At 42.3% G+C, this 18,976-nt stretch overlaps 1 protein-coding gene and 1 long non-coding RNA gene across 9 annotated transcripts in view; one reads left to right on the top strand and one right to left on the bottom strand.

The window, feature by feature from the left end:
* WDR17 (WD repeat domain 17) overlaps window positions 1-18,976 on the bottom strand; it is a 115,362-nt gene that overhangs the window by 2,619 nt on the left and 93,767 nt on the right. For 7 of the 8 annotated variants that reach the window (XM_053251750.1, XM_053251752.1, XM_053251751.1 and 4 more), the window contains exons 21-28: window positions 18,354-18,453; window positions 15,020-15,159; window positions 10,907-10,927; window positions 9,564-9,675; window positions 7,744-7,885; window positions 7,162-7,264; window positions 1,515-1,616; window positions 145-243 (exon numbers count right to left, since the gene is read on the bottom strand). In XM_053251750.1, the coding sequence (XP_053107725.1) occupies window positions 145-243; window positions 1,515-1,616; window positions 7,162-7,264; window positions 7,744-7,885; window positions 9,564-9,675; window positions 10,907-10,927; window positions 15,020-15,159; window positions 18,354-18,453 (819 nt within the window). The remainder of the gene's footprint in view (window positions 1-144; window positions 244-1,514; window positions 1,617-7,161; window positions 7,265-7,743; window positions 7,886-9,563; window positions 9,676-10,906; window positions 10,928-15,019; window positions 15,160-18,353; window positions 18,454-18,976) is intronic. The other variant, XM_053251748.1, reaches the window with a different exon arrangement.
* Window positions 3,922-6,938, top strand: LOC128325898 (uncharacterized). The gene is made up of 2 exons (XR_008307718.1): window positions 3,922-4,174; window positions 6,661-6,938. It is a non-coding gene; the product is annotated as an uncharacterized LOC128325898 (long non-coding RNA).

Below are 18,976 nucleotides of genomic sequence, written 5' to 3'. Positions count from 1 at the left end.
TGCAGGCATCTGGTTTCACAACATGCTAACTGATTTCAAAGAGGAGCATCCAGATGTTTCACACAATTCCTGAAAAGTTCCAAAAATAAAATAAAGTAAAATCACAAATGTAAAGCACCTAAAATTTTATTATTGCCCACCTACTTGTTTAGTGATTGGGTACAAGCTCTCCAAGCATCTAGTTCCTCAGAAAGCTGTTCAATTTTCAGAGGTACACACACCTCCCGTCTTTTTAAAAGCTGGCTGGAAAAGAATGAAGCATAACAAAAAAAATATATGAAAGAATATGAAGTAAATTCAACTCTGTACAATTGTCCAATGTAGAATGACTTAGTTACTTAATAAAGTTTAACACTCAATACAAATGTTATGGACTGTTTTCTCACTACATCCCAAAGACTCTGGCATTTAAGAATGAAATTTATGTATTTTACACACAGATGAAGCTTTACAAATGAACAAATGTCATTGCCTCTGCTGTCTGCTCCACTGGAGGACACTTTGCAGATGTAGTATTCGTAGCAAAGAAAAAGCTGTTTTCAACACTTCTCCACAGTCATTCAAAAACAATTGTGTTGCCATCAAAAGGCCTCAGAGTGAGCTAAGCTACATGCGCTCTAGCTTTCTACCCTTCTACTTCAGATTAATCATAAGCCAACAAGCTAGACAACCAAAGAAATACCTGATATTAATGGTCTGCTTCAGGTGCAAGCACCGGAGTAACCGTGGCGACCAGTTTCTTACTCTCACCCCTTTGAACAAAGCCTCATCACTGGCACTCACCTTTTAAATTACATCTCAGTACAACTCAACTCTACATCATTACATATAATCTATGCCATAAAATGGTAGTTATTGTTAAGCATAAACTTGCCTCCTTGCTTTTATTATCCAAGAAAACTAGTAGGGTCCACTTCTTTCATTTCATATTTCTTTTACAAGCATTGATTTGAGAAATAAAATCAGATTGGATCATTAAATCTGCAAACTCCAAAGACAGCTTTTTAGGGTGCCCTAACCTGGCACAGCAGGAAATAAGCTGGCTGGTTCGAATCCCCACTGGTACCTATATTGGGCAGCAGCAATACAGGAAGATGCTGAAAGGCATAACCTCATACTGCGCAAGAGGAGGCAATGGTAAACCCCTCCTATATTCTACTAAAGACAACCACAGAGCACTGTGGGCGCCAGGAGTTGACACTGACTTGATAGCACACTTTACCTTTAACTATATCCCAGTAAAGGTTGCTGGGCCTGTACACTGCACAGGTCTGTAGCTGCAGTTAAACTAAAACTGAGCACACGAGCTGGACTAGCCCAACTACAAAGAGATTGTATACACTATTCACGTACCAATGGATCAACATAAATATTACATGGTAATCATATTTGCAGAGCCCTGCAGACTGGGACTCGATGCTGACATGGTTTGGGGAAGAGGGAAGTATCCATAAAAGCCATTATAATCCCAACAGACTTTGGGATGCAACTGTTGTAGTAATAAAATCTATTACCTTGTATATTCATAGAGTGCTGGTACAATGCTCGTGTATTGTCTTCTAATAGCCAGTAAAGCACCAATATAACCACACAATATTAACAACTCATTTCGAAATCTGAAAATAGAATATTAATTTTAAAAGTTCCCATTATTTTGCATTAAAATCATTCACATGCAATTTTTTCATATATGGTTTTCATCTTAGAACATTTCCAAAGCAAATTAAAAGCCAACAGTTAAGAATCTCTAAAATACAAACACAAAATCAGCAACTAATGTTTCAAAATACAGAAATGACTGAAGAAATAACCTTATAATATAAGCTGTGTACTTGCAGTGCCTAACATTTAGCAAAATTTAAAAAAACCACCTTAACCTCTCTTTAAAGAGATATTAAGGACAGGCAAACCTCACACAGAAGGTCACTACAGAGTTCCACAGCCACTAATGAAAATGGAACCATCACTGCACATCAATCAGCTAGTTAAAACCACAGACACTGATGCAGCTCAGTGACCAGAACAGGCTTTCCTCAAAAGGCAGGTTAAAAAAATAGCATGGAGAAATAGTCTAAATCATTAAATTTAAGCAATAAAACAAAAACAGATCTTTTAAAAATGGGTGATAATTAATGGAGGCTTAGTTTTACGACAGAGAACACAGCAAAACTTAACATATCCCAAGTTCCCAGAATTTCTAAATACCATATTTACTCGAATTTCTAAATACCATATTTACCTGAATAGAAGAGGACACTGAATTTAAGACTACTCCCTTTAAAAATAGAGGTTAAATAGAGGTTAAACCTGTATCTACCCCAAAAGAAGAAGACTCTGAATTTAAGACTGTTCACGAGTAGCCGCCAGATGAGTTGGCAGCAGCCACAGGCGAACCTCTCCAGATGATCTTAGCAGGTGGTGGGGCACATGGTGAAGAAGATGTTCTCTTAAATACCCACGGTCTAAGCTGTTTAGGGCTTTATAGGTAATGACCTGCATCTTGTATTTTGCCCACGGTAGCCAGTGCCGAGATGACCGAGAGACCAACCTGGCTAAGTACTCCAGACTACGTACAAAGGCAGCCCCACATAGAGCGCAATGCAGTAATCTACCCTAGAGGTTACCAGAAGATGTACAACTGTTCTAAGGTTGTTCATCTTAAGAAACAGGCGCAGCTGGCGTATCAGCCGGAGCTGATAAAAAGCACTTCTGGCCACTGCCTCAACCTCGGACACCAGGGAGAGGTTTGGATCCGGAAGCACCCCCAGATTGCGTACCTGTTCCTTCTCGGGAGCGTGACCCCATCTAGAACTGGCAGATCAAAATTGTCTCCCGAGTTTCAACCCCACACAATAATTACTTCTGTCTTATCTGGATTCAGCCTCAGTTTGTTATCCCTCATCCAGCCCATTACTGCCTCCAGGTAGGCGTTTAGGGAGGTTATGCCTTCTTCCGATGATGCTGACATGGAGAAATAGATTTGAGTGTCATCAGCATATTGATAACACCCTGCACCAAATCTCCTGATGATCTCTCCCAGAGGTTTCATGTAGATGTTAAACAACATTGGAGACAATATGGAGACCTGAGGGACACCATGCGAAAGTTCAGATTTTGAAGAACAACAGTCTCCAAGAGACACCATCTCAGATGTTCCAGAAGGATACTATGGTCAATCACATAGAAAGCTGCCAAGAGATCCAAAAGGACCAACGTGTCACACTCTCTCTGTCAATTCCCAATTGGAGAGCATCCATCAGGCCAACCAAGGCAGTCTTCACCCCATAGCCTGCCCAAAAACCAATCTGAAATGTATCTAGGTAATTTTAAGTTCTCAATTCCACCACTGCATCAAGACTGACATTCAGATGTGGAAAAGTCCAGGTAATACAGGTAAGAGCAAAAAAGTTCACTGTAAATGTATGCTAGCTGTGGGGATAATCGGGGTATGTGTGTTATAAGTGAACATGGATCACCAGAGAGATCACCTGTTACAGGTAAGCAACCTGTTTATCTCCAAGGTTATCCATGTTCCCTCACAACTAGGTGAGTGACTAACGATGGAGATGGAGGTGGGTGCTAGCCAGTTAGAGAACTTTCTTAAGAGCTGCCCAACCAAAGTTGGCCTCAGCCGCTGAGCGGAGATCCACTGCATAGTGTCTCATAAACAGCAAGTCTGAGGACCATCTGGCAGCTTTGCAGATGTCAGACGTAGTGATGCCAGCCATGTGGGCTGTGGAGGTGTCCCTGGCTCTGATGGAGTGGGCTGTGACCTGGTTGGAGGTTGAATCCCTTGCTGTCTATAGCAGAAGATTAGTTCCACTTAGCCGGTTGGAAAGTCTTTGACAAGAAGCCGCAGAGCCCTTATTGAGGCCGGAATAGGAAATGAACAGTTTATTAGAGTGGCAAAAGGACCGGGCATTCCAAGTAGTAAAGGAGGAACCTCCGGACCTCTAAGGAGTGCATGGAGCATTCTAGAAGTGACAAGGGATTGATGTAGAAGGTAGGCATTATGATGTCTTGGTTGTTATGGAAATCAGTGACTATTTTAGGATGGAAGGAAGCATCAGGTTGTAGGACCACCTTATCTGGATAGCATTTAGTGTATGGTGAATCAGCCCTGAGAGCGGAAAGCTCAGTGATCTGCCTAGCTGATGTGATGGCTACGAGGAAGGTAGTTTTGTGCTAAAGTAGTTTCAAGGAAGATGAGAGCAATAAATAGTTTGAATGGCGCTTCCATCAAGGAAGAGAGAATGAGGGAAAGGCTCCACGGCTCAGATCTCTGACCGGAGGAAATAGATTGTTCAAGCCCTTCAAGAAACGCTTAGAGTCCGGGTGAACAAAAACTGATTTACCGTTCCAGCCTGGGTGGCGTAAGAAATAGCTACGAGGTGTACCTTCAGAGAAACCCATCCTCTTAAGGGAGATCAAGTATAGAAGTACCTGCCTGATGGAAGCGGATAAGGGGTCAAAGCCCTTTGTTGAGGCCTGAGACATGAAGCGTTTCCACTCACACATATAATTTTTCCCAGTAGAGCCCTTACTTTTATTCAGTAGGATTGTGTTTAGTAGTGTAGCCTCCATGGTGTCAGGTTGAGGGTGCCCAAGGCATGGGGAAGAACTTGACTGACTTCTCAGGAGAGAAGATCCTTCCCCTGCAGGAGGCAATTATGTAGGTCCTCGGACAAATTCAGGAGTGTCAGGAATCAGGGCTGCCTTGGCCACTACAGGGAGATCAGAATGCAGTGGGTACACTCTTGTAGGATTCTGCCCACTACCCTGGAAAGCTGAAGGAAGGGTAGAAATAGAAAGAACAGGCCTTCCTTCCAGGTTATCTGAAATTTGTCCTCTAGTGACTTCTTGCCGATGCCCGCCCTGGAATAAAGAAGACAGCACTTCAAATTGTTCTGGGTGACAAACAAGTCTACTTCTGGAATCCCCAAGTGATGGAACAGATCTTGAACCGTCTCCTTGAGCAATCATTCATGAAGAGTCGAGAGGGCCAGTTCTCTGCTTGGGGAGTTCACACCAGGGTGTTGTCCACTCACCTTATTTGAAGGGCCACTGGGTGAATGCCATTGGTCAAGCACCACTCCCAGAGTTGTAGAGTCAGATTGTTCAGAGACCGCAACACTGTGCCATCCTGGTGGTTTATATATGTGATGTGGTGTGGTTCAGGTGTATTTGGACCACCTGGCCCCGTAGAAGTGGGAAAAAGGCTTTCAAGGCCAGAAAAACTGGCATACTGCAATATGAAAGTAAGCATCCTTTAAGTCTAGTATTACAAACCATTCCTCCTCCAAGAGGAAGAGCACATCTTTTTGAGTCTTTCCATAATTTCATCTGTGTCTTTAGAAAACAGACCTTACCCATCAAAGGGAAAATTCTCAATCTTGTCCTTCATGTTAGCCTTGGGGGGCAGGGGTGTGTGGGGTATGTGCGCAGCCCGCCAGCATCTTAGATTTGGTTTCCATCAAGTGTTTGGCAGTGTTAAGGTGCTGGCGAGTTAAATCAGCTGATTTAGCCAGTGTAGACTTGAATCTGGAGATGAAAAATTAAAGTCCGAAAGATCCGCTTTGAGGTCATCCCACAACGAGTGCTCAAATTTAGCCATACAGGCCATGTAGCTGGCAATTTTCGGAGATAAGCAGGAGGCAGAATAGAACCTCCTGCCCACAGTGAGGCCTTCTCTATCAACAGGGGTGGAGTTACTTTACACAGATTTGGACTGAAGTGCACAGTCAAGAACTAGCTAGTTGGGATCCGGATGCTTAAATAAGAACAGGCAAGAAGATTCTTGAACCCTGCTCTCCAGTTTCTTAGAAGTTGATGTCACAGGTGCCTCCCAAGCAGTTTTAGAAGCAGCCACTAGCACAGGTGGGATGGGCAGAAGAAGTTGAGGCCAGAAAGTCCTAAACGGGGTCCTTCACTTCAGCTACAGGAGGTGGATCTCAAGGTCTAGTGCAGGGCTGTTCATCTTTGGCCCTCCAGCTGTTTTTGGACTTCCACTCCCATAGTCCCCCAGCCACAGTGGCTTACAGCCAGGGATTATGGGAGTTGTACGCCAACATCTGCAGGAGGGCTGAAGTTGAGCAGCCCTGGTCTAGTGCCTTGGCCATTTCTGCCACTTGGACCCGATAAGAATTAGTCTCTTCTGTAGAGAGGCAGAAGGGAAAGTGGCCAGGACAAAAAATATCTTCGTAGAGAGTAGCCTCAAGTCTCAATTCCCTGCCTTTCCTCGTTTTTTACTAAAGGAAAGGCAGGCCTTGCAAGTGCTGGTATTGTGGATTTCCCCTAGACAAATTAGGCAGTCTCTGTGCCTGTCAGAGGAAGGCAGGGTCCCCCTGCAAGACTTGCAATGTTTAAAAGTTTTGGGAGAATCCATAGCAAAGTGAGAGACGGGCCAAGTCAAAACTGAAAAAATCCACCAAAGTCACCAAACCCAAGTGGTAACAAGAGCAGAACCCAAAAAACAGTCTATGTCAGAACGTAAGAGCAACAATAAGCCAAGAGAGGGGGAAAACCAAGCCGAAGGTCAAGGGCTAGTCTGAGTCAGAAAACGTGAGGAAAATACAACTAACCAGTAGGAGAATCCAAAAAATAGTCAGAAAACAGTCCGAGTAAAGCCAAAAAGTAAAAGCATATAATTTATCTTCACAGGAACAGCAAGGGAAGAGGAGCAAGAACTTTCATGTGACAGTGAGAGCGGAAGATGAGAAGGAACTAAATGGGAATGCACTCTCCCGCCTATTTTAAGAGGTGCTCCCTCATGCCTCAGAATGCCAGAGAGCACCTATCAGAGCTAAAGATTTCTCCACGAGGCTACAAGGCAGGCACAGAAAACCCAGTTGTGAGGGAACATGGATAACCTCAGAGATCTAAATGTTCTGTGAAAGTCTGACTTTAGCAGGCTCTGAAATAAAACCCTGCACAAATCATTTGCTACTTGTATAATTAAAAAGCCTTCTGTTTATGTACAAACATGTTCACCAGCTCAGTTTAACAGCCAACACCTGATTTCATTTTTATTCAGCTTGGCTATGCAGAGCTATGTAAACATTTGCTAGCTATTGAAATCACACAAATAAACAAGATGAACAAGGAATAACCACAGAAATAGCTAAGATTCAATTTCGTAAGTATGGGAAGAAGTATACTTACTCACTACATTTATGAAGCAGCAACCTTTCTGTGCGTATATGACTTAAAAGATCGAGAAATGGACAGACAGAATCCAGGGTCCAATCTGAGTTACTGATCTGTTCTGTAGTATACAAAATAGAAAAGAAAAAAACTTAACACAGTGACTAACATCCTGACTAACAAAGCACTGGTACAACAGGAGAACCATTGGTGTAGTAGAATCAGTGCTTCCAAAATGTTCTAGACTAATGCTGAACCAGAGCTACTGTGTGTTGAGGAATTCCAGTGACCTCCCTTCTCTTGGAAGCCCTCTATGTCACTTCAAAACCATGTCCCTGAGGGCTGTGTGACCCTCAAGAACATATTTTTGGTGACACAGAATGCCTCCTGTAGAAGGAGAGGTTGTTGAAATTTGCCCTCACTTCTGAGCCAGCAGTGCAGCTGAGATCGTTTAAAAAGCACTGGTACTTCTCCCATTGCAGCAGTGCTTTGTTACGATGTCAGCCAGTGAACTCTCCCCCCTCTACACACACACTTTTGACATCCTGAGTCAAGCAAATGAATATGTTTAGCTCTTTTGGACTAGTGTAGAAAGCTTACCTTTGACAAACTGAATGCCTATAGGAAGTGCTTTCTCTGGTTCTATAGTTAACAAGTAATACTTTATTGACCCAAATATATTTCCTTCTGACTGAGCCGTCTCTGCTAACTCCATACATTCTTCTACATCTGGTAGGCTACACTGCAAAATAAGAACATTTATATAAGGAAATAAGTAACACTTACTAACATAATTTATAGTAAGATATAAGATTGGTATTCAGACAAACTGGGCTTGAGTCAGTTGAGTTCAGGTGCTGTGCTTGTACATGAGTAATCCCACAGGGTTCAACAGAGTTCTGTTCATCCATAAGAACATAACGACAGCCCTTCCGGATCAGGCCCAAGGCCCATCTAGTCCAGCATCCTGTTTCATACAGTGGCCCACGAGTTGCCACTGGAAGCCCACAGGCAGGATTTGAGGACACAGCCTAACCCTGCTGTTACTCCCCTGCAACTTGTATTCAGAGGCACACTGCCTCTTGGCTGGAGTTGGCCTATAGCCCTCTGACTAGTGGCCATTGATAGACCTCTCCTCCACGATGTTATCCAAACCCCTCTTAAAGCTATCCAGGTTTTTGGCTTTTACCACATCTTGTGGCAGAGAATTCTACAAGTTGATTATGTGTTGATGGTGTGTTTTGTGAAAAAGTACTTCCGTTGGTTGGTCCTAAATTTCATGGCAATCAATTTCATGGGATGACCTCTGGTTCTAGTGCAGGCACTACAAGTAATTTGTATGGCACACAGAGAAACAGCATATGGAAAGGGGAGGTGATGTATGAAAAGCGCAGACTTTCCATTCCCTGTAATGCCTCCCTGCACTAACACATATGCCTGTGCACTTGCGTTGGCAGAAGGTGAGAAAACAGTTTTGAGTCCCACAAAATTGTTCTGCACATAGGAACTATGCCTGTGCTCAACTTGATCAAGCTCATACTATGCAAAACTAAGAAGAGGGAAGAGAAATTCTGTTTAGCAAAACAGTATAAATCTACTTTTTGTCCTGATTTAAAAACAATAAGGCTACAATTCAACTGCTCAGTTATGCACATCAAGCTACATGTGTAAGGAAGCTTTCCATTCTCTTCACTAAGAAAAATTATCAATATATCCAATGGAAAGTGCCTCTGTTATGTATGATAACAAGTATATAAATGAAAGAAAGGGGGACAGAATGTAGAAGTTGTTATAGTGTTCTAGCAGGAAGAGTTTTATCTTGGCTATCAAACCCTGAATGAACCAGCAACAGCATGAGAAAACCGTTGGGGCATCCTCAGGGACTACTTGTATGCCCTGAGGGAAAGGCGAAAGAGAAGCAGCCCTGCTACTCACATAAGAACAGCCCTGCTGGATCAGGCCCAAGGCCCATCTAGTCCAGCATCCTGTTTCACACAGTGGCCCACCAGATGCCGCTGGAAGCCACAGGCAGAAGTTGAGGGCATGCCCTCTCTCCTGCTGTTACTCCCCTGCAACTGGCACTCAGAGGCATCCTGCCTTTGAGGCTGGAGGTGGCCTTTAGCCCTCCAACTAGTAGCCAATGGTAGAGCTCTCCTCCATGAAGTTATCCAAACCCCTCTTAAAGTCATCTAGGTTGCTGGCTGTCACCACATCTTGTGCCAGAGAACTCCACAAGTTGATTATGTGTTGTATGAAAATGTACTTCTGTTTGTTGGTCCTAGATTTCCAGGCAATCAATTTCATGGGATGACCCCTGGTTCTAGTGTTATGTGTTAGTGTTATTTTTGTTAGTGTTATTTATGTTACTGTTATTTATGTTAACATAAATGGTTAAGAAAGAGTAGGCATCTAAAATGTACCTTTTCATGCAAGTCATTTATCTCTGCTGTGCACCCAGGATAGAAAGCACAAAGCTTTACTAACTGAAGTTCGTTATTTGGAATCATCATGAGAAGATCTGCTGCTAAATCCCTGTGGAAACATAGAGGTCATAGTCATTTAGCAATATGCAAGAGTGGGAAAGCAATATTCAGAGTTAAGTTTGTTTGTTTGCTTCCTGCTCTGTTCCCACGTCAGGACACTATGAAGTACGGAAAGTGAAGCAATGTTCTTTTAGTGCAGTGGACAGCTCCAGGTCCTAAGAAGATACTTAAATATTGAAATGAGAAAAAAGTTCAGGAGACTTTAAGTGCCATTGTCAAAGAACACATTATCATATTGCTCATGTCAGAGACTTAGCAGAGTAGCAAAGAGCCATAAAAACACCATTTATGGGCACTACTGGCCATTTTGACATGGCTTATTGAAAACATAAAATGAGGTATATTTAGATCAATACAATCTATCAAATATATCTAGCTCAGGTGAACTGATCACACACAGCTGAAAGCATACCCTCTAACACAGGGCTGCACAGCTTTGGATCTCCTGCAGATGTTGGACTACAACTCCCATAACTCATCTATTGGTCCCTGTGGCTGGGGATGATGGGAGTTGTAGTCCAAATTCAGCCAGAGGGCCTAAGTTGCTTTAACACATTTTAAAAACCAAAACCAAAACCTTACTAAATATATTTCTTCACTTCGGCAACTACTCAGGCACATTCTTGTGGTCCATTTGGAGGGAGAGAAAAAAACATTATAGCTTCTAGAGCCCCTGTGACTCTAGACTGTACCCAGGCCAGGGCTGTCTTTGGTGACATACTGAATGGGGAAGCCCTGATGTGTATATCAGAGCCATGCATACATGGAGCCTCAGGATGAAGACTAACAACTCGTTCATCAATTGGACAATACTGCCAGTGCGTAGTATATAAGAGCTGGAGTGTACTAATACAGGACACTTTTCTCCAGTTGTACACTAAGGAACATACATTCAGCTTCACTTTAACAGATACTAGAGTCGCTCAGCTGATACTGTGGCTCTTTTGCCAGCCACTATGAAGATCAGGGTAGCACAGTATTTTAAAAAAAAAAAGGGTTATCCAACTAGAACCTAAATAGTTGTACCATTCTCTCTCTTTAATGATGGCATAAACACTGCTTCTTTTGACAAATATTCAAGTTGCCTATTATACAAATCAGAGAGACACACAATTTGCTTTATTACAAGGGCCAAGAAATGATTTGAAACTTGCTTTTCAATCTAATCACAAAGAGCATGCTTTGCAGCAAAGCATCTCTCTCTAGAAACAATAAAGTACCTGTATCCAAGAGATGGAAAGCTAGAAAGAAGATATTAAAAATTGTAACCAACAAAAATAGAATTCAAAGAGTAATAAACATAAGGCAAATGGTAGTGGCGGGAGCGGGAGCGGGGATGGAAGAGAAATGGGAGACAAATAAGCAGAAAATTCCTACCATGATAATTTCAGTTTTGATACACAAACATCAAGGGGCTAGTTCTATTCCTGAGCCTGCACTTTTCAATGACTTTCAGTACCAATACCACCCATTTTTCAAAAGTCAAAATCCTACCCTATTCATAAAACTGAACATGAGGCTGGTCTAAACCATGTTGCTGCAGCCAATCTCCAGTATGCATTACTTCATTGTCTCTTGTCTTATTACAGAACACTGGATGCCATACAGTTAAGATTTTATTTCAGATATTACAATCTCTGAGAAATAAAAGAAGAAGATCTGACTTTGAAGCTAACATGCCGAAAAATTACATTGTCATAGCAGGAAGCAAAAGGATAAAGTTGTGAAAGCTGGCAACATTTGCTCCGTATTGATTGTTTTTGCTGGTCGAATGACCGTAACAATAAAGATTTGATTTGATTTGATTCATTAATTATTTTATCCTGAGTTTGTCAGATTAGATGATTCAAGTATATGATTCACAAAGGCTTAAGGGTCTATGGACATTTAATAGAAAAGATGCAAATTCTGCGCCATGCCACTGCGCACCATGATTGGGGCAGGAGTTACAGTTCCACCTCCTCCTAGAAACAGCAGTAGGAGGAAATGGAACTGCCTCCTACTGCACGCCTCTGTCAGTCCATTTTTCACAAAGAGAAATGTGGTTCAGATGCAGTTACCACCCTAATTTTTGCTACATTTTGTTTTCTTTGGACTTCTTCTGCAGACAGCTTAACAGAGCTTTTAACTATATAGTTCTGTATTTCCCTGTTTCATTTTATTTACTGACTAAAAAAAAAAGAATATATACTGAAAGGTAAATGTGAGGTTTTGATTTGCTTTATTGCATTTGGAGAAGCTTTGGCAACTGCTGTCTTGACTTAGGGAAGCTCCCTTTCACAAAATCTAAGATCCCTACCATAAGGGATAATTCCTAGTACTCCTTATTAACCCCAAGTATTCCTTGGGGTTAATACCCATCCCATTCTATTTTGCTTGAATGAAAGAAACAAAGCAGAAGGAAAACACAACACTGAAGTAATCTATGCCCACTAGAACCAAGTAATTAAGTAAACTATAATGAAGAGGAATGGAATGGGATGGAACAGAAGTGAAGGAACGGTGGAATGCTGGATGTCTCCACATTATCTAAACCAAAGAATGGGAGATTATTCATACACCCTTTGAGGGGCGGGCACTTATTTTAATTTGTGCGGATCTTTTCTTTATGGATTATATCTGGGCCAAACTTAGATGTTATTTGGGAGTTCTGTGATGGGAGGGGGAGTTTAATCTTAAGCAACTGTCACAGAGTCCCCCCAATTTGAATCAGGATCATTGTGCAGAGGGAGTGGGGAAGATCTAACCCTTTGCTCTCACTCCGATTCCCAAACTTAAAATGCTGCCTCCTGAATTGTAATCAGCCACTGTGAAGGAACGGGGGAAGAATCTCCTCTTTATGTTGTTCAAATTTTTGGATATGTAATGATTTGCTTCCAATGTCCTGTGTTAAGAAACTGTGCAGGGGACAAAAGTTCAGTTCTACAGTTTGGTTTCGGGGTGGGGGAGAGTTCTCCTGTTTAGTTTTTGGAGAGAAGAGAGGGTTTGATTTGACTGGGCATGGGTTTTTTTTTTTAAATGGAGAAAACCTAGGTTTGTTTTGTTTAGAAAATTTGGAGGGGAAAGAGAGAATAAAAGGGGGCTTCTCGCAGTTAATTATATAGATCTAATTATATAGATGGATTACTTCACTGTTTTGGAACTAAAGATTTTGAACCAATTCCGCTTTTTCTTGATTTTTTTTTAACTGTTTCAATATTTTTTATTTTATTTTATTTATTAAATTTATATACTGCCTGACTCCAAAGGCTCTAGGTGGTTAGTGTCTCTGTCTTATTTCCCCCACCCCATGCCTACTTGCCTAAATTGCCTTACCACTCTACCTTTGCGTAAAGCTGAGACACAGAGACTCCAGTGACTGACAAGATGGTAGAACCAGTCAAAAGAACTCTACCTGATAGCAGCAAGTTGTTTATGTGCAGGGCCCACTCAGGCAGTGCCCTCCACAGCCACAGAGGGGGTAAGTGTGCAGTCATGAAGCCAAAAGATTAGACCCAACCCTGAGGCCTAGATTTAGTGGGGGGAGGCATGCTCATGGCTGCTTTTCAAAGAAAAGAAAACATGGTGGGGGGCGTGTTTCAATTACAGAACACAAGAAGATGCCTTCTACCGAGTCCTACCAATATTCTGAAGGGGAATATTTTACAGGGCTCACATGTAGTCTCCCATTCAAATGCAAACCAGGCTGAACCCTGCTTAGCAAAGGGGATAATTCATGTTCACTACCACAAGATCAGTTCTCGTCCACTTAAATAAATGGTGTACTGGGCTTACTTTACAGGGTTGCTGTGAGGATAGGACATAGGAAGCTGCCTTCTACTGAGTCAGACCATTGGTCCATCTAGCTCATTGTTGTCTACACAGACTGGCACCAGCTCCCCCAAGACTCTAGGCTGGAATTTCTCTCAGCCCTATCATGGAGATGCCAAGGAGCGAACTTGAAACCTTCTGCATGCAAGTATGCAGGTGCAGGTGCTCTTCCCAGAAGGGCCCCATCCCGTAAGGCGAAGCTCTTATAGTGTCCATATGCAGTCTCCCATTGAAATGCAAACCATGTGGGCCCTGCTTAGCAAAGGGGGCAATTCATGCTTGCTACCACAAGACAAGCTTTGATCACCACATATTAAGAAGTATATTATAGAACCAGAAAAGGTGCAGAAGAGAGCAACCAAGATGATCAGGGGCCTGGAGCACCTTCCTTATGTGGCAAGACTACAGCACCTGGGCCTCTTTAGTTTAGAAAAGAGGCGACTAAGGGGAAACATGATTGAGGTGTATAAAATTATGCATGGAGTGGAGAGGGTGGATAGAGAGAAATTTTTCTCCGTCTCTCACAGTACTAGAACCAGGGGTCACCCCATGGAACTGAAGGTTAGGAAACTGAGGACCAACAAGAGGAAGTATTTTTTCACACATCGCATAATTAATCTATGGAATGCTTTGCCATGGGATGTGGTGATGGCCACCAGCTTGGATGGCTTTAAAAGGGGCTTAGACAGATTCATGAAGGACAGGTCTATCAATGGCTACTAGTCTGGTGGCTGTGGGCCGCCTCCAGCCTCAGAGGCACGATGCCTCTCAATACCAGTTGCAGGGGAGCAACAGCAGGAGAGAGGGCATGCCATTTCGTGACTCTTGCCTGAGGGCTCCCATAGGCATCTGGTGGGTCACTGTGTGAAACAGGATGCTGGACTAAATAGGCCTTGGGCCTGATCCAGCAGGGCTGTTCTTATGTAAGTCGCTGCCAGTCTGTGTACCAGGGCTCCTCAACTTCGGCCCTCCTGCAGATGTTGGCCTACAACTCTCATAATCCCAGGCTATTGGCTATGTGGCTGGGGATTATGGGAGTTGTAGTCCAAAAACAGCTGGGGGGCCTAAGTTGAGCAGGCTTGGTGTAGACAATACTGAGCTAGATGGACCAGTGGTCTGACTACATATAAGGCAGCTACCTATGTTCCTATCTGTAACCAAGATTTGAATTTGGGTGGTGTAAGTCAGGTGGAGGAGCAAAGTGCTGCTTGGTAACCCAACATTGGCGGGTTCACATGACACATCAGAAGAATGCATTCACCAGGAACCAGTAGTAGGTGGAACCAAATTTGTTGCCATGTCATCTGAGCCTGCCCATAATATGTCTGTGCTACAAGGACAGGAATGCTTGTTCATAGTAGGATTAGCATATTACCACAGCTTAGCTGCCATCTCTGATATTTTTTTCTGAATGTAGATAAAGGTTCTTCAAAGTTAATTTTAGAAACATGGGACTTCTATGTTCTATAAACATGTCTATGGTTTGTTAGGGGGAAACATTCTTTGGAGTACGAAATTCTTACCATGTTGTAACAGTCATACATTTTCTTGCTAGTAACTCTAGAGCATAATGTGTTGCTTGTGCTGCACATTCTCCTAAGACAGTACCCACATTGACTGCCAACTCCAGTTCATTTCCACGAATCAGGTTTGCCATGGCAAGCTTGCTCAATAAGAAAATCATATTATTAAGTGTCACAAGCATCTTGGAGGATTAATCGAGACCACTATGTTAGCATATATTTGTAAGGCTACATTAAGGAGTGAAAATATACATTTAATTACAGATCACGTTTCCATATTTTTGTTCTCCACCTTCACTATGGTGAACGTGTTCCCGCCCTCTGGCAAGCACAACAAGCTCCAGCCTTCCTTCCAACCTATGAAGCTTTTTGGTGGTGGGACAGTGTTGGCGGTGGGGGGAGGATAATCCCCATAGTTGTGGGGTGATGCTCATCTCCTCCCTAGCTCCAAGACTAAGAGGACAGCTGAAAGCTGCCTGGCTATTATAATAAGCGCCAACATACCTGAAGCATCTCAACAGTGCAGGACTGACAAGCTCCCACTGCCTTTCTATCTCTGGAAAGGATGGTGTGTGTGTGGGGGGGATATTTGCACTGCTGAGGTGCCCAAAGTTTCTTGGCAGCACAGAGCCAAAGCAACTAGCCTCTATCACACTTACCAGCCCTAAACTTTAGGGAGAGGCGCAAGGGACTGTCCCTAACCTCACATGGAGGCACTGTTCAATGTCAAGGCCTAGGAACAAGCAGCGTCTAGGTGACCACAGGTTTTGGCACGGCTACCAGGAGTTGGCCCTGGTTTACTTTGAATTGCTTTAGAAATAATCTCTCTCTAAAACCAGGTATTCAAAACAATAAATGAATTTGTATTTTTTAGGAAAGAGATACATAGAACCAACATAGAAGCAAGCTGTAGCCACTTTGGGGAAGCTTCAGAGTGAAAGTAGGAAGCTTTTATGCATCCAGCCTTCTTAAGATAAAAAAGCAATCTCAAAGACTGCAAGCATCAGGGATTTTTTTAAAAAAATGCTTGAACATATGCACCCTCTGCAGGACAGAGCTACACATTACATAGAAAGTCTGGCTGTTGCCCAAGATAGCAGCCTTGTGGTTCCTTGTTTCCTTGTCATGAGACACTGACATGTGGTGCAATTCTCATGAACTGCTCACCTGACAGAATGTGAACACCCTCTTTCCTATAGGGTCCTGCATACTTTATATGTGAATTCTTCCACTTGTTTTATCCACAGAAGTAGCTAGCTGCCACCAGATCCCTAAATGTATTATTTCTCTGGGTAAACTGCCCTGAGCCATTTTTGGAAGGGCAGTAAGTAAGTAAGTAAGTAAGTAAATAAATAAATAAATAAATAAATAAAGGCTATAGGTAGGGATTCTTCTTTAAGTAATTGCTGAAGGGCATATTATGAGTGCAAGACCACTTTGTGTATGATCTTTCCAGCTTTACCCAAAGCCACTACTCTTCAGGAAAGCACCATGACTCAAAAATCTAGATGTGTTTGATTGTATTTGAGCTTGTAGAGTTTTATCAGTCTACACAGTGGGGATGTGCATGAAACAGATTTTGTGTTTTGTTTTGAGCGCGAAAGATAATGCAGATGGCCAAAACGTATTGTTGAAACAGCGGCCAACCCACTTGTTTTGACGGAACAACACTGAAATGTTTTGAGTGTTACGGCCATAGGGAACAATGGGGAACTTGAAACACCCCACTATTCCCCATGGGTAGTCCCTAGAGACACCAAAGTGGGTTGAGTGGTAGGGCATGATAGGTACTACCTACCACCCAACCAACAAAAGAAATGGGCAAGCAGGCAATTTTAAACAATTTTAATTTCCCCCCCAAACCACCATAGGATCATAAGCCTGTGAGAGAACACTGGCACTTTTATGCAGCAAGGGAAAAACAGGCCTCTAAAATGGCACTAGGTGTTGAAACATTTTGAATCGAAACAGGGCTGTTGTGTTCTGAGCTCAAAACAGGCCTTTTATTTAAAGGGTGTTTTGTTTCGAACTCGAAACTGCCCGTTTCAAGTAAAAATGTTTTGTACATCCCTACTACATAGCTTTTCCAATAACAACTTTTTTTTAATGAACAGGGCATTGACACAATGGGCAATTGCAGAAAATACATTAAAAAGCAAACAATTCTAGCTTCTCTAATTCTGCCTTGGCAAATGTGAACTGGCCCTAATGATTTTAGAAAGTATGCTAAGATAAACATCAGCATAATCCATTGCAATATAAAGTGTGATGGACAGCATTTTCCCAGGATGCCTCCATGGGGAAAGAGACACTTTTTCTTCCCAAAGTGACACCCTGGAAGGGGGTTAATTTTCTCTTTGGACCTCTTGCCCAATCAAGATGGGAGAGGAAAGTTTAGCACCACTTGCAAATTTGGGCCCAGTCAATGCAAAAGTTAACTTTGAAGTTGGCCCTGCCAGATCTGGATGTTAATTACTAAAGGAAGATGGGATAGTAACTTAGGAGGTAGAGTTTTGTAAGTAACTGGACACTTTATCCATCAGGAAGGAAATGTGTTACTTCATGGGTAATTTAATTGCAGGGATTCCCTAGGATGTTGTGGGCTCCTGAAATGGGATTAAATTTGTACTCACTTGTGGCATCTTAGGGTTCAGTTTTAATTTCTAGACAGAAAGTATATGAATATATAACTAAAAAGGGATTACTCCATCAGAAAAAGAATTCTGCTCTCATTTAATCTGATTAGCTGCTGCTTGTAGGCGTGGGGATATTCATAATGGATTTTGTAGCTTTACATTATAGGGAAAATGAGCATGTGGTTTTTGGTGGCTGCCATGTGTTCTCTGTAATGTGCAGCCTGGCTACAGACTACTTGCTTTTGTCCTGTCCCCAGGCAAGCTTTAGTCTAATTATTTAATGGTAAGCAGGTGGGGAAATTTACACTAGATAGCAACAGTTTAGCACAGTAACAATGGATGAAGAGAAAGATATATAGCACTGGAGGTATAGCACAGTAGCATCTAGATTATACAGTATTTAATATATAGTTTATTTCTAGCAATGTACATATTTCTGATAGTAATGTAAGAACTAAAATAAATTGATTTTAAAACTCTTGCAGTGATTGTTTGCCTGTCTACTTAGAGCTGTCAATCCATATGCATCTTTATTCAACACTGCTTGTTGGGTCAGGCAGTGTTGATACCCCAGTGACATAAAAACAAAGTTTATGTAACAGCGCTGCACTGTATTTAATACAGCATGCACAAAAACTATGTAAAATAAGAAAATAACTGACTACTGATTCTGTATAGTGTGAATAGGAACTCTTTACCTCGATATTTTCAACAGCTAAATGGCAACATGCAGCCAGCACTGCATAGCCATCCTGGAAATACCACTCAGCCAGCTCCTTACTGACCTTATGTAGGAGTCTATAGGAACAGAACAAAACATTACCATTAAACATCTGCATGAAAATACACTAGATGCAATTCACACAGATTTCAATATCTGAAAGGTTGATCAGCATCCCATACCATGAATCACCAGGCAGTCTAATCATACAGATCAACCATGGTGGCTGCAGCACAAGCAGCCCATTTGTCACCATTTGTCACAGAGATGCCATCTCAGCAAGTACACCAAAGCCACCCCTCTCTGCTCCATATCCCAAGCATTCCCTTCCACCCTAGTTAGCTCTGGTTAGTATAGCACTACACTCCTATGGACCAAAGGATGCTGTATAAAGGGTTAGAGGGCCAAAGCAGGGTATAAACCTTGGTGTCGTGGGTGCCAGGATTCTGGAAATAGAGCCTAGCTGGGATAAATCACAACTGAACTTTGTGATTGAGTCAAAACACTAGCTGACATTCAGACAAAATTACTCAGAAGGAGTCTCACTGAAATTAATGGGACAACTTATTCATTTGCAGAGGGGCAGTCATAAGTAAACTG

The sequence above is a fragment of the Hemicordylus capensis genome, chromosome 5 (assembly GCF_027244095.1).
Source record: "Hemicordylus capensis ecotype Gifberg chromosome 5, rHemCap1.1.pri, whole genome shotgun sequence".
Classification (NCBI taxonomy): Eukaryota; Metazoa; Chordata; class Lepidosauria; order Squamata; family Cordylidae; genus Hemicordylus; species Hemicordylus capensis.
This window is presented reverse-complemented; position numbering and strand designations above follow the sequence as displayed.